The following is a 15,483-nucleotide window of genomic DNA, read 5'->3' as shown; positions in this document are numbered from 1 at the left end:
CTCGAAAAAACAAGAAAAGAAAAAAAAAACTCATTATATGAACACATTGTTTCCCTGAATGTTTACAATCTTGTGAGGAAGGTTTTGTTACCATTTTATAGAAGGACAGACCAAAATTGTAAGCAGATTTCAACCCCTAAGATTACCCGTCACGACAGCAACTGTGTGTGAAATGTGGCTCCCAACAGGTCGACCATGTGAATTCAAGGACATCAGAGTGCAAATTAAAATCATCAGTGTTTGAAAGTCCTTCAGAGCCTGGGAGAGATAGGACTGTAGAACAAAGATGTTCAGGATGTGGATCAACGGGGCGGGCTTAATTTTAAAGGCAGGTTGGTTATCATATGCAAAGCCATAAATTATACCATCTATATGAAAGAGCAGCAACGCCTTCTGTATATATTTGCAGTCAACTTGCAACTGTCCCACCCAAGCTGGTCCACTCTCGGTCCACTCCAGGCGGTGACCTAGCGGCTTTAGGGGCCTGTTCTCCGGTGGTCTTCTAGTTTCCTACTCTTGCTGCTAACACCCGATGGTAGGTAAAGCAGGACCCAGGATGGGGCCGCTAGCTTCCGTGCAGCTCTGGGCGCACCTGCCTGGCTGAGGCTCGCGGCGGGGCGTGGAGAGCCGCTGGGAGGCCGGGCCAGGGAAAGGAAGCGCGCGACGCGGCTTGACCCTGGCGGCGATCCGTACCGCCCGGAGTCGTCGGCGGCAACATGGCGGTCGCGCTCGTCCCCGAGAAAGTTTCTCCCGAGGCCGTGCAGCGCGAGTGAGGGCGGTCTCGGTCTCTCGTCCCCCACCGCTGACCCCCGCCGGGTGCCGATTCGCAGTCAGACCCCTACGCCCTTTTGCTTTGCAAGCTTCGCCGCGGACGGAGCGAGGGTCGGTCAGGTAAGTGGCTTCGGAGCCAGGGCTTGGGCGCCGCCCCGGGCCCCGCCGCCCCGGCCAGGCCCCGCCCCGCCGACCTCCGGGGGGGGAGCGCTGTGAGCAGGCGGTCGTCAGGGAGAGTGACCCTGGGTGTCCCTCGTCACCCCACCCGGGCCACGCGTTGTGTCGTCTCTCGGAGCCGAGGGGCAAAGGGCCAGCGTCCCGGCCCCATCTCTCCCCGTCTCGCTCGGTCGAGGCCTAAGGAGCCAAGTTACTCTTTACTGCTCAGAAGGGAGGAAGTTAGACTCTGAGCTGCCTTTCTTCTGGTTAAGAGGTCGGTCTGAAGAGTTGTTGGCAGGAACTCAGAAAAGCAAGATCGTAGTTCTCCAACCCTGACTCCTCAGCGTGGTTCTTTCAGGTTTTGATACTTCCTCTTGATGGCACGGAAATAGATTTCCACTGAAAGTTCATGCAAGGGATACAATGTGTCTTGAAGCCCGGTGCCTTAGAGAGGGCACCAGGAGGGCACTTTGTGTTTTGGAAGAACTGTAGGGAATTATTAAGTGAAGGCAGGAGTAAAGCTGAAATTAGTCGTGGCGTATTAGTAAACTTGATTTTATCCGCATTAGTTAAGTAGTGATTTCTGTATTAGTCCTTTTTATTTATATATACAAATTGAATGTAACTTGATTGCAGACTTGTAATCACTGAGCGTGCATTGTGGAAGTCGAATCTCACCGGACACCTTGTGACCTAGTGAGGAATGCAGACATTAAACAAATTTTTATTTTTTCTATTTCAGAGGACATGCAGGAACCATCTGATTAGTGAGAGGTGATTCTTCTAAGAAAATTATTTAAGCCCAGACCTGAAGAGTTTGACAGATGAAGGCAGTTAGTACTAGGAGGAGGAAAAAGAATTGTGTCCAGAGAGGGCATGGGTATTTATTTCGTTCATAATCGAAATGTCATTTGTTTGGAATACAACGTAAGAGGAAGAGCAGTAAGAGGGTGTGGGAACATTATTCTTACCCTATGTAGAGTACTTTTCAAAGTCACTGAAGGAGTCTAGACTACAGTACTATGAGGGATAAAAAGCCATTAGAGAATTTTACATAGTGTAGTAACATGGTAAAATTTGGTTCTAAAAACACGCTTTCTAGCTGGGTCATGGAAGTGAATGTCTATGATCCCAGTGGGAGTCTGGGGTTCTCTGTGAGTTCAAGGCCAGCCTGGTCTACAAATTGAGTTCCAGGACAGCCTGGGTTGTTACACAGAGAAACCCTTTCTCGTAAAACCAAAACCCAAGTCAAACAAAAAACACACTTTCTATAAGAAGGGCAAGAGTAGATTGAAAACCAAAGAAGGAAGACATTCAAGCATGAGAGCATGGTGGCCAAAATTGAGGTGGTGATTTTGGGGATAAGAAGTAAAAGAAGTGTGAGAGAGATGCTAAGGAGAAAGAAGAATCAAGAGCCCCTGAAGATTAAATAGTGGGAGAGGAAGTGTGAAATGAGGTGAAAGTAGTATACAAGATTGAAGGTTGGGGTTCAAACCCAGGCCTCCCAATTAACAAACCTGCTTCCTGAGCTATATCCTGAGCTTGAGAATTCTTAAAAATGAACTTTAGCAGTGACTTACAAATTGACTCCATTGTGTTTTGTTTTTATTTGCTTCTGGAATATTCCATGAAATCAATAGGAAAGGCAGCTCAACTGAAAAGTATTTATTGCTGTTTTTTTTTTTAAATTTGTTTTAATTTCTAGTTCCGGCTATCATTTAAAGAAAGTCAAAAAGGGCAAAGACTTTTAATAATAAGTGCCATAAAAACGTGATTATATAATATTCTGTGATGCAGCCATATTGTCTTTGATTTAACTATATAATTAAGATACGGAAGTAATTGAGATTGCTCAAAGCCTAGGGTTGGGATTTTAGTATCCAAAAGATGGGTTGAAAATGAAGAGCTTAAATGACAACCAAGGAGAAACCACTGACTTAGGAAGAAAATTTGGATCCTTAGACTTTAGAAGCCAAGGAAAGGAGGTTTTCAGATGGTAGTACTCAACACTTTCAAGGTTTTAAACAAAATGTGCAGGATCTTGCAAAGGTTTTATTGTATTCAGGAATTTGCTAATCATTCCAGAAGTTGGCAGAGCAGTTACACTGAGAGAATTATACTGTTCAGTGTTTTGAAATGAGTGTATTAAACATCCAAACGTAACTGTCAAGAAGGAAGAAAATTGAATTGAATATGGCAGAAGAGATGGGGAGAACAAAGATTACTTTTTCCTCTTTACCCCCTTGTGTAGTAGTTTTTAAAAAGCTGACCTACAAATGCTTTAGTACTAATGAATAAAGGATAAGTGAGAGTTTGGAGAAAATGAAATTCTATGGCAGGAATTTCACAAAGGAGAGGTTCTCGTTTTGACTGGCATAAGGATATACAGATAGAGGTGGATTTATTTGAAACTTAAGTTCTCATTTGATGACCTTGTAGGAAGCAGTAGTGTAGTAAAAGTCCAGTGAGATGTTGTTGTAGGAGGCTGCTTGGCCACTTGTTCATTTCCCAGCCACTCAGACTCCTGAAATATCCACACAGAAACTGTATTAATTAAATCACCGCTTGGCTCATTAGCTCTATCTAGCTTTTTATTGGCTAACTTTTACATCTTAATTTAACCCATTCAATTTCTATTAATCTGTGTATCCCCACCAGGCTGTGGCTTTCCAGGTAAAGCTTGGGTATCTGTCTCCTGTGAGGCTACATGGCTTCTCTCTAACTCCACCTTCTTTCTCCCAGCATTCAGTTTGGTTTTCTCTGCCTACCTCTATTCTCCTTTGTGCAGGCCCAAGACAGTTTCTTTATTAACCAATGGTAGTCACAGCATACAGAGGGGAATACCACATCACCTCCCCTTTTGTTTAAATAAAAAGGAAGGTTTTAACTTTTAACATAGTAAAATTGCATGTAACAAGGAAGGTATCAAGCAAGAATTACAATTATAATATTTATAACTACTTTATCATTTAGCATAACTAAGGAAAACTATAATTATAACTATGTATTCTTCAACTCCATCAAAGACTCCAGAAAGATATATTACCTAAGTAAACAAAAAGTGCATTGTAAGCAACTTCCAACACTCTGAGATTCCATCTTACACCTGTAAGAATGGCCAGTATCAAAAACAGTGATGACAACTTATGCTGGAGAGGTTGTGGGGTAAAGGAACACTCCTGCATTGCTGATGGGAATGCAAACTGGTACACCTCTTGGATATCAGTGTGGTGGTTTCTCAGAAAATTAGGAAACAACCTTTTTCAAGACCCAGTAATACCACTTTTGGGTATATATTCAAAGGATGCTCAACCATACCACAAGGACATGTGCTCAACTATGTTCAATAGCAGCATTGTTTGTCATAGCCAGAAACTGGAAACAACTTAAATGCCCCTCAACCAAAGAATGGATAAGGAAAATGTGGAGTACCTTTTTCTCTGTTCCATTTACACAGTGAAGTACTACACAGCAGAAAAAAACAATGACATCTTGAAATTTGTAGGCAAGTGGATGAAGCTAGAAAACATCATTTTGAATGAGGTAACCCAGACACAGAGAGACAATTATCATATGTACTCATAAATAGTTTTTAAACATAAAACAAAGAAAACCAACTCACAAATCACAATCCCAGAGATCCTAGACAACAATGAGGACCTGAAGAGAGACATACAGATATCTAATCTACATGGGAAGTAGAAAAAGACAAGATCTCCTGAGTAAATTGGGAGCATGACGATCTTGGGAGAGGGTTGAAGGGCATGGGAGAGGCAGGGAGGGGAGCAGCGAGAAATGTAGACCTTAATAAAAATCAATTAAAAAAAGTCCTAAGTTCTTAAAACATTTTAAATGGAAGTCTCTGAAAGGTTTGAAGAGTACCTAACTAACTGAAGTATATCTCTGTATATCTAGAAAACCTAATTAACATGACACGATTGACTATTATAGATGATTATGTATTAATCTGTATTTCTTAATTATGCATTACATTTTTAAATGAGCTGCACAAGCAGAATACCTTAATCAGAGCAGAAATATACATATAACAAAATTGACCTAAAATTTGTATGAATAGAACAAGATCCATACCAATGCATATCTCTATAGCATATCCCCCCTTTACATTTATGTAAAGAAACATTTATAATCAATATTTGGGAATTTGGGTGTAGTTCTCTACAAATTGCTTTCTGCTGTTTATTGGGTGAAGTAATTTTTGGGAGTGTTTATGGTGACTTTTACATGTTAATTTAACCCATTTCTGTTAATCTATGTATCACCATGAGGCTATGGCTTACCAGGTAAAGTTTGGGCGTCTGTCTCTGGTGGGGCTACATGGCTTCTCTCTAACGTCACCTTCTTTCTTCCAGTATTCAGTTTAGTTTTCCTTATGTACCTCTATTCTGCTCTGCGCAGGCCCAAGACAGTTTCTTTATTAACCAATGGTAGTCACAGCATGTAGAGGGCAATCTCACTTCAAGATGTAGGTGTTGAGAGTTGAGAACAAAGAGGTTTGAATAGTCACAGAGTGAGAAAGATTATTGACCAGGGCTGGAGAGATGACTCCACCGTTAAAGCTAGCCTAAGAACCAAAAATAGAAGAGTATTAACTAGGAAACACAGAAGAGGTGTCTCATGGTTGTAGAGTGGTACCTTTTTAGCACAGTGTGTGAAGTTTTCTCTCTCTAGTAGTACTTATACTTACCCCATATTATACCATCAATATTTTGAGTCTTTTTCTCCCTACCTTCTCTTCCCCCTTCCCTTCCTCTCCCCCATGTGTGTGGTATAGTATATAAGAGTTATATTTTATAAAACTTTTTTGCAGTCTAGATTTTATCAGTTCCTTAATAATTTAAAAATCCACAATATACAAAAAACATTTTCATTAATTTTACATAGTAAGAAGTGTTTACATGAATACATTATAGAGGAAAGTTGGTTTGAATACCTAATAATTTGAAATAAAAATATGTTTTTGAACCTAAAAAAAAGTAGAAAAAGTAATGGCATTTGAAATATGCTAGTGGTCCTAAGATTGTTCCAAAAACATTTTGCTCCGTCCAAATGCTTCTTGGGAGTTAATTCTAAGTTATCTCATGGTTCTGTTTGAGTGTATCTTTTAGTGTACCCCTCTTAGGATGCGTGTGTGCTTGTTGCTGCAATTCAAGCCTAATACCTTGTACATTTTAGGAAAGTCCCATAGTACTGATACCCACCCCAGACCGTGAACTATTTGTTTTCTGAATATTTTAAGTATTGTATGACCATAAGCTATTGCAATAGTCCAGTTCTTACAGTACACTGGAAAACATTGAAAAGCTACCTAGTGGATAGTTCAGTAGTAATTCTTTTTTATATGTATTTGTATGTGTGTGTTTGTGTGGTCAATGTGTGTGCATGTATCAGAGGATAACTTGTAGGAGTTGTTTCTCTCGGCATTATGAATCTCGGAAACTGAACTCATGTAAATCTTCATAATTGAGCTTATCTCATTTGCTTAATTATATATATATATATATATATTTATATTTTAGCTATTATTGTATTTTAAGTGAAACTTATGGAAGCCCTTAAGTTTGAAATAGTTATTTGGGTCCTAACAAATAATTGCTGTAGTGTAGTGACGTTTTGAAAAAGTAGACTTGAAGTTCTCTATTTTCTTTACCATGACTTGGTAAGTATTCTGGTATATGGGTTTTGAGTAATAAGTTTAGCAATTGATTTACTACATAGATAGTATTTAGATTTGAATAATAAGTGATAATCCAAGTAATTTATTTTTATTTTGGTAGGAGCAAAAGTACTAGAATAAGGGCACAGCTTTAGGGACTGAGCAACTTTAATAGAGTTAAATTTTACTTTTAGCTAAGTTTATTAGCTGAACCATATAAAGACTAAAATTTTATAGTATTTTTAGAGCTGTCTTGTAAAGAGATGTAGGAGATTAAGACAGCAGTAGTGGTTGACATCTCTGTGTACTAGTGTTTTCAGATTAGATCTCAGAAAAAACAAAATGGGGGGCATTTATCTAGTATAAAGAAGATGACACAAAATAATGTATGAAATTAACTGAAATATTTTTTCTTCTCCTTAGGTCACTATAAAGCAAACCAGAGAAAATGTTGGCATAGGAGCTACCACCACATGTGATTTGTTGAATGAAGTACAAGAAGTGAATTTTGTGACGTGTGGGAAAGCCCTGCATTGCCAGATTACATGTGTAAATCACTGCGTTACTGCTTCAGTCATTGTCTCTATCTAGCAATGACAAGGCTGGAAGAAGCAAACAGAGAAGTGAACATGCATTCCTCCGTGCGGTATCTTGGCTATTTAGCCAGGATCAACTTACTAGTGGCTATCTGTTTAGGTCTTTATGTTAGATGGGAAAAAACAGCCAATTCTTTAATTTTGGTGATTTTTATTCTTGGCCTCTTTGTTCTCGGGATTGCCAGCATACTCTACTATTACTTTTCAATGGAAGCGGCAAGTTTAAGTCTCTCCAATCTCTGGTTTGGATTTTTGCTTGGCCTTCTATGTTTTCTTGATAATTCATCCTTTAAAAATGATGTGAAAGAAGAGTCCACCAAATACCTGCTGCTGACGTCTATAGTATTAAGGATATTGTGTGCTTTGGTGGAGAGAATTTCTGGCTATGTCCGCCATCGACCCACTTTACTCACCACAGTAGAGTTTCTGGAACTTGTTGGGTTTGCCATCGCCAGCACAACTATGCTGGTGGAGAAGTCTCTGAGTGTTATTTTGCTTGTCGTGGCTTTGGCCATGCTCATTATAGATCTGAGAATGAAGTCTTTTCTAGCTATTCCAAACTTAATACTTTTCTCAGTATTGCTATTTTTCTCTTCATTGGAAACTCCCCAGAATCCAATTGCTTTTGCGTGCTTTTTTATTTGCTTAATAACTGATCCTTTCCTTGACATTTATTTTAGTGGACTTTCAGTAACTGAAAGGTGGAAACCTTTTCTGTACCGTGGAAGAATTTGCAGGAGACTTTCGGTGGTCTTCATTGGAATGATTGAGCTTATGTTCTTCATTCTTTCAGCATTTAAACTCAGAGACACTCATCTCTGGTATTTTGTGATACCAGGCTTTTCCATTTTTGGAATTTTTTGGATGATTTGCCATATCATTTTTCTTTTAACTCTTTGGGGATTTCATACCAAACTAAATGACTGCCATAAAGTATATATCAATCACAGGGCAGATAACAATAGCCTTGATAGAATCATGGCATCCAAAGGGATGCGTCATTTTTGCTTAATTTCAGAGCAGTTAGTTTTTTTTTAGTCTTCTTGCAACAGCAATTTTGGGAGCAGTCTCCTGGCAGGTAAGATCTTGTGTTTTGTTGTTGTTCTTTGTTTATTTTCTTGTGTTAATGCCAATAGGAGATTATTCTTAAAGACATTCTTAGATTATACTTAAAGACATACTGAAGATTATACTTTAAAGAGATAGTCAGAGTTACTGGTACTAGCCTAAACCCGTACCTGCTTTCTGTGGCTTATGTATAGCATATTTATGGCATAGCTTTTTTTCTTAAGATTTTATTTGAAAAGAAATTATATGTGTAGTACCATATCAACTTCTGAAATAAAGATTAGAGAATCTGAATTCTAGACAAGAGAAAAATAGATTTTATGGTGTATTTGTTGTCAAAAAAATGTTTTATAAAAATATGCTTATGGACATTCAAACTATGTATTTAAGAGTTTGTGTTTGTAGTAATTTTTAAAGTTATATCTGTGTGATTTATGTGTGTGTGTCTATGCGCATGCATGTGTGTGCCTATGTGCATGCATGTGGTCATATGTTTGCTCAGTCACTTTCACCTTTTCTTTTTCCTTCTCCTTTTCTTTCCCCCTCCTGGAAAGGGTCTTTCACTGATCTGGCTATTCTAGCTGGCCAACAATTCCAGGGACCCTCCTGTCTCTGTCTTCCCAGTACTAGGGTTGTAGACATGTGCCACCACACCTGACTTTTTCCACGGGTTCCCCATCTCCTCAGCTCTTTTGTCTACATTAGTCATGAGTCTGTCTTTTCTTCTGAGTATTTATTGACGTTCAGCTAGACACGGTGCTAATGCTGTAGAGCTCGAGGCACCTATGCCATTAAAAACGGAGGGAGAACCTAACATGAAAAAGAGTTTGATTATAAACTGTTCATGATGTGAAACACTGTATAATTTCTACCTCAGGCTGGGAGGTGGGCATACAAGAGCAACTCTTCTTGGTTCAGTTGCTTTGCAGCAGTTTGTTGTTGCTGCTTGATTTACAGTTGTGAGTGTTAAAGGGCATTAGATATAAGCGCTTGCCTGGGCATGGTGCTTCTATTCAGTGTGGGCTTCAAGGAGCCTGTGAGGGAGTCAATAAGTGGTGAAAACATCTTGGATGTTTTCTTAGGGTAGCTTGCCCACTTGCCAGAGTGAGGGACTTTCAGAACTATAATGATGTCAGAACTCTAGCAAGAATTTTCCTTTCTCTTCCCCTCCTCACTCTGTTGGCCACTTTCCCAGTCTTTACTACCTTTTTTATTGCCAAGTCAGCCTCATTCATTCATGATGCCTTTCGAGGTCATGCAGTTCTGTTAACCAGATACTTTCTTGGTCAGTAGATTTTTCTGCTTTGCATATACCGGTGGTCTGCAAGTAAAGTGTGCACACCAATGGGAGAACACAAAAACTTTCTTAGGGATCTTTCAGAAAGGTAATGTTAGGAGAATCAGTCTCCAGGTTTAACTTTCGATGGCAGTGTTTCCTAAGGTTGACCTGCATGACAAAATCCCTCAAGTTAGCCTGCAAATAGTATCTCATCTGATCTGTAAATTTACAGATCCCCAATGAAGATCTATTTCATTTAATGGGTATATTTAAATAAATCACATTTTGCACCCAGTTTTGAGTTGGGTTATTTGTCTTAAGTTTAAGAGGTCTTTGTGTATTTGGTACAAGTCTTTTATTAAAAGATTAAGGATTTAGAAATGTTCTTTTCACTCTGGCTTACGTTTTAACTTTCTTATTGATACTTTTTGATGAATAAACACTTTTATCTTTATAAAATCAGGTTATCAATTCTTATGGACTGTGTATTTAGTATTTTATTCAAGAATCTGTTCAATTTTAGGTCTTTGAAGTTTTTTCTCCTTTATTTTATTCCTGAGGCTTTACCAATTAATCCTTCACATTTGATCTATGCTTCTTTTTAATTTCTTGTTTATAGTATAAAGACCTTAATTTTGTTTAGTTTACGAATATCCAATTGCTTCCTGAAGACTGGAGACTGACATTTGCCTAACTGAATTGCCTTTGCATATATGTCTACCACAATTAAATGTGAATATGAGATTTCCCACATGACCTATTTTTTTTTATTTTGATCTGTGTCTGTCTTTCTGATAGAGTTATACTGTCTTTCAAGGTATTTTCTAATTTTTCTTGTAATTTTTTCTTTGACCTGTGAGTTATTTATATTTTTATTGTTTAAAATCCTAATATTTGTGAATTTCCCAACATTAGTCTTTTTTTTTAATTTATGATTTCTCTTTATGGTTGGAGGACAAAATTTTATGATTTTAGTGTTGAGATGAAGACCTGTTTATGACCTGGAGTGTTTTAGTCTGTCTTCATTTGAAAATAATCTGAAAAAGATTCCAGTACTGTTGAGCTAAGGCGAGCTGGGTAGTGATTTTGTTCTTGTATCTATATCATTGATGATTTTCTGTCTAATTCTATCAATATTAAGATATATTAAAATGTGTATTTCCTCATTTAAGAAATTGTGTATGTGTGTAGGTGCCACAGAGGGGTGTTAGATTTCTTGGAGCTGGATTTGCAGCTGTTGTGAGCCGCCTGACATGGGTGCCAGGAACTGAATTTTGATTTTCTGCAAGAGCAGTAAGCACTCTTAACTGCAGCCCCTTAGTGGTTTCTTCTTATTTGTTTATTTTTTGGCTTTGTATATTCAAGACCTGTTCCTAAATGTAGGAATATATTTTAGAACTTCTGGTCCTTGATTTTTGTCATCGTAGATGACATAGTTCAGTAGTTTCAATAAAAATCCTATTACCTGCTTCCGAAGCTTAAACTATTAACTATAGAAAAAGTTTGCCAAGCCTTGTTCCTAACACCTATGTATCTGAGTCTTGTGGAGTTTGTTAAATAAAGTTCTGGAGACTGGAATTCAGTAATATAAGGAAGAGCCTAAGATAATGCTTTGCTAAAGTCTTGAGGCAGTCCTGATCAGCAATATACCTGTTAAGTGGTTTATTAATTTAGCTGTTCAAAACTAATGTAAATCCACCTGAATGTATTTATATTTATATGCTACTTGATAACTGTTGTCAATGATGTTGGAACTGTTCCTTGTGGGAAATTAGACTTTTCAGCTCAATTTTCTTTTAATTGGCATAGAAAGCTTTCAGAATCTTTATTCTACCCAGTGTTGTGTGAAATGTAAATGCGTATACTCAGAGGGAAAACATTACAGAGCAGCTCTTCTGTATTCATCTGCTTATGAAATGGTTTCCTCTAACCCTCATTGGTCCTGCTACCCTCCTCCCCAGCTCATACACCCATGACGTCTGTGTGTGATCTCTCCTTGGACTTTTGCAGAAAAGCAAATGTAACATTCATATGAAATATAATTTGGGAGGCTTCTACTGGATCTATCCAATTTCCAATGATTTCAAGTGATTTAGAATCAGAAATTATATAGTAAAATGGAAACAGTAGAGGTCTTTGTTGGCTAAGTCTATATTGGAGAGAATGACATTACCAATTCAAGTTCATTCTCAGCTATCTCAAATTCTTTAAATTATATTTTAATATATTACTAAACAGAAATATTTTTACCTAAAATTTCTAGTGTTCCTAATTTCTCTCTCTCTCTCTCTCTCTCTCTCTCTCTCTCTCTCTCACACACACACACACACACACATTTCTATAAGAATGATACCGAATGTTAAACTTCTTTTTTTGTGTCTCATTAACTTTTCTTTGAGCTAATTTCAACTGGAAAGCTTTCCTACTCATTGAGTGGGTACAGACCGAACATGACAAGGAAAGACAAGAAATTACAGAAACTTAAATAGTCTAGTTTGTCAGTCATAGTCAGGACAGATGAAAATAGATATGGCATAGCCCATGATTATTTTTCTTTTATCAAATTTTATGTCATAGCTAAGAAATCTTCACAAAAGTGAAGTTTTTAAAGTAGCTTTACTTCTTGTTAGTTCTTCTACTGTAATATTGTCAGAATGATTCAATAGTTCCATTCACAGTTACTTTCACTAAAGAGCTGGAATTTCACGTTAACTTCTGTTGTGGCTTACTCATAATCTCATTCTGCCTTTAAAGTGCACCACTACAGCCGTTCTTTCCCATAGATTGTATTATGTTCACTGCTTGCCATTTGCCTCTGTCTTTTAAACTTTTCCTTTAAATAAGTCAACTAGAAAGGCACAGCATCGTAGTATAGCTTGTGTTACTTTGAAGGGAATTGGCAATTCAACAGAAGGCTAAAGAGAGACCACATCCCACTTACAAGCATACTTCATGGCATTTTTTTTTTTATAATTAGACATTCTCTCTGAAATCTTTCACTCTTATATGCCCTTCCTTGCTAACCATTGTAATTTGAAGATTCCGTGGAGATTTGGTGCTGCTTTTGTAGAAGCCCTTTTAAGGCAAACCAGAAAAGTCATTATACAGTTAATTTCACTGTATGTGAAAGAGGGACAATCCCTGGTATGATAGAAGTTTTAATGTCAGCCTCACATTCAAAGAAGAGATGAGCTGTATTAATGTAGCATGGGTTCACTTCTAGCAAGATGGAAGGACCAGCCTTTCCTTCATTTGGCACAGGCACCAGGGAGCTTTGCAGACTGCTGCTGTATTACAAATACACAATATTCACATTTTTTGTTTTGTTTTGTTTCATTTGTTTGCCCCAGTTTAGAGCCATTTAGTCTAGGTTACAAAGGGGAGCATTATTTTAGCTCGAAGCTAAAATGTTATCACTTTTCCCAGAACACTATAAAATGTGATGGCCTAGTACATTGTGTGTTGCTGTGACAGTAATATGGAGTAGAAAATTTATAAAGAAATGACATTCATGTTTTCATAGTATGAAGGTTGGGAAGCTCAATTTCAATAGTGAAAGTTGAGATAGATGGATACATAGATAGGGAGACGGACAGACAGACGGATAAATGGATGGTGGATGAATGTAGGTAAAGGGCATGTTTCACTGCTTTGGATCCTTATAGAATAATCATTATTTCATTTGTGAAGGTTATTTCAGTTTTGTGTCCTTATGCCCAATAAACTTCCCATTAGACTCCATTTCCTAAGATTGTTATATTGAGAGTTAAATTTCCAGAGCATTCTTTGGGGAAACATTGAAATCCTTCAGAGAAGTACATGCTCTTTTCCCACCAAAAACAATGGTCTGAAGAGTATTTTCTTCTGAAGTATGGATGTGGTACATTTTCTAACAGATAAATCCTGAGCAGTGCATCATGAATGCCATAGCGTATACTTTCAGAAATCTAGATTATATTTCAATCACTCCATCTGGGCTGAGGATGCAGTCAGCGGGCACAGAATGTGGGCTTGTTGCTGGGTAAACTTTGCAGCATACTTTTTAATATGGAGGAAATACAGGTAGTAAATATGTGAGCCACTAATAGTCAGTTATTATTGATTATATGCCTGACAATGCAGACTTGGTTACATGTTGCACAACAATGCATCAGTGTATCATACAATGTTACTAGACAGTAGGACATTTTCAGTTCCTTTGTTATTTTATGGGACCGTGAATGGATAAGTTGTTCACATGCACACAAATGGTGCATATGGTCCATAGTTGAATGAAATATTGTTACATTGTGCATAACTGTCTTTTCTTCTTCATCTGGATTTCCAGCCTTTAAATGAGGACCATGTCATGGTGCATGCTGTTAGTTTTCAAACTCGGGCGGCAGAGGCAGGTGGATCTCTGAGAGTTCAATACCAGCTTACCCAAATAATAAGTTAAAGTCAAGCTAAAACTACATCTAGAGACCCTGTTTCAAAAAACAAAGACAAAAATTTTAAAAAAAAAACAAAACACCACTAAGCAATAAAAAAACTACGAGCTTATCCTTTACATTTTAACAAGACCTAGCATTTCCAAACTGTTCCCTGTGTGTCGGCTCCACTCTGTACTATGCATGTATAAAATATATTGAGTCCTCACAATATATTTCTCTTATTGCTGTTCTTCTTTGCAGGTCAGACATGCTCTTGAGAGATTAGGATGCTTGGCTTCTACGAAGCCTCCACTCACAGCCTGCACTCTGTAATTGACCATTGTACAGTTTCATATGCTTTTAGACTTGGCAGGACCATAGAATTTACTTACTCCCATCTCTTTTGTTGATTATAGCAAAGCGTAAGTTAGTAGATTTGCCTGAGTTCATTTTTATAACTGTTTTTAAACTTATAAGGGTTGTGACTTTAATTTTTTGTGGTTTTTGTCTTTTTTGAAAGTACACAGTGGCAGTATAGATTTCTAACACTTCTCTCTTTTAGAAAAGATTTATTTATTTATTATGTATATAGTGTTCTGTCTGCATGTATGCCCACAGGCCAGAAGAGGGCACAAGATCTCATTATGGATAGTTTTGAGCCTCCATGTGGTTTCTGGGAATTGAAATCTGGACCTCTGGAGAAGCAACCAGTGTTCTTAGCCACTGAGCCATCTCTCCAGCTCCAAGATTTTAATACTTCTATTAAGACTTTGATGACTATATATCAGTGTAGCATGATTACTAAAAACCCAAAGACTGAAATTGGGGTTCAATCTGAAGGTTAGAAAAGCAAAACAGTCACTGGCTCTTACCTCTTCCTCTGTCCAAAATGGCATTCCTGCCTCCAGGAATCTCAGAATGATAGACTGTGTGTGAGAGCTGTTTCTTCCTGTCTTATATTTCTCTCTACTCCTGGGATTAAAGGCATGCACCACTACTGGCCAGTTTCTATGGAAAACTAGTATGACTGCTGGGATTAAAGGTGTGTGTCACCACTGCCTGGTCTGGAAGGCTGACAAGTGGGGCTGTTTTACTCTCTGACTTTCAGACAAGTTTTATTTATTAAAATACAAATGAAATATCACTATACAACAAGATCTCTTAAGTAATATTTAAACACTTAGATTTTTTAAAAGTTCTCTAGATTTCTATTCTTTTACTTCTGATGACTTAATGTGTTTTGTTGGAGGCTGGAGAGATATGACATAGCTATTAAAAATGGTTACTATGCAACCATGAAGACCAGAGTTCTGGTCCCAACATCCACATAATAAATATAATGTCTCACAAACTCTAGTTCCTCCTCTAACTTCGCCTTCTAGGGATTTGACTCATTCTCCTTGCCTTTTACATACAGTATATGTAATTGCACACACAAGTTCACATATACACACGCAGATACAGGTATACATAAACTAAAAAATGTAAAAAGTTGAATCTTCCATTTAGTTGTTTTTAATTCAA

General features: G+C 37.8%; 1 protein-coding gene across 1 annotated transcript in view; it reads left to right on the top strand.

The window, feature by feature from the left end:
* The first annotated feature begins 636 nt into the window (after nucleotides 1–636).
* The window catches only part of Tmem168 (transmembrane protein 168), a 30,363-nt gene continuing 15,516 nt past the window's right edge, over nucleotides 637–15,483 (top strand). The window contains 3 exon segments of the mRNA XM_041675650.1: nucleotides 637–891; nucleotides 7,028–8,229; nucleotides 8,231–8,278. Of these exon segments, the coding sequence (XP_041531584.1) occupies nucleotides 7,150–8,229; nucleotides 8,231–8,278 (1,128 nt within the window). The 5' untranslated portion in view covers nucleotides 637–891; nucleotides 7,028–7,149.

Source organism: Microtus oregoni, unplaced genomic scaffold (assembly GCF_018167655.1).
Source record: "Microtus oregoni isolate MIOR12 unplaced genomic scaffold, Mior012 000026F_ref0000081, whole genome shotgun sequence".
In the NCBI taxonomy this organism is placed as follows: domain Eukaryota; kingdom Metazoa; phylum Chordata; class Mammalia; order Rodentia; family Cricetidae; genus Microtus; species Microtus oregoni.
This window is presented reverse-complemented; position numbering and strand designations above follow the sequence as displayed.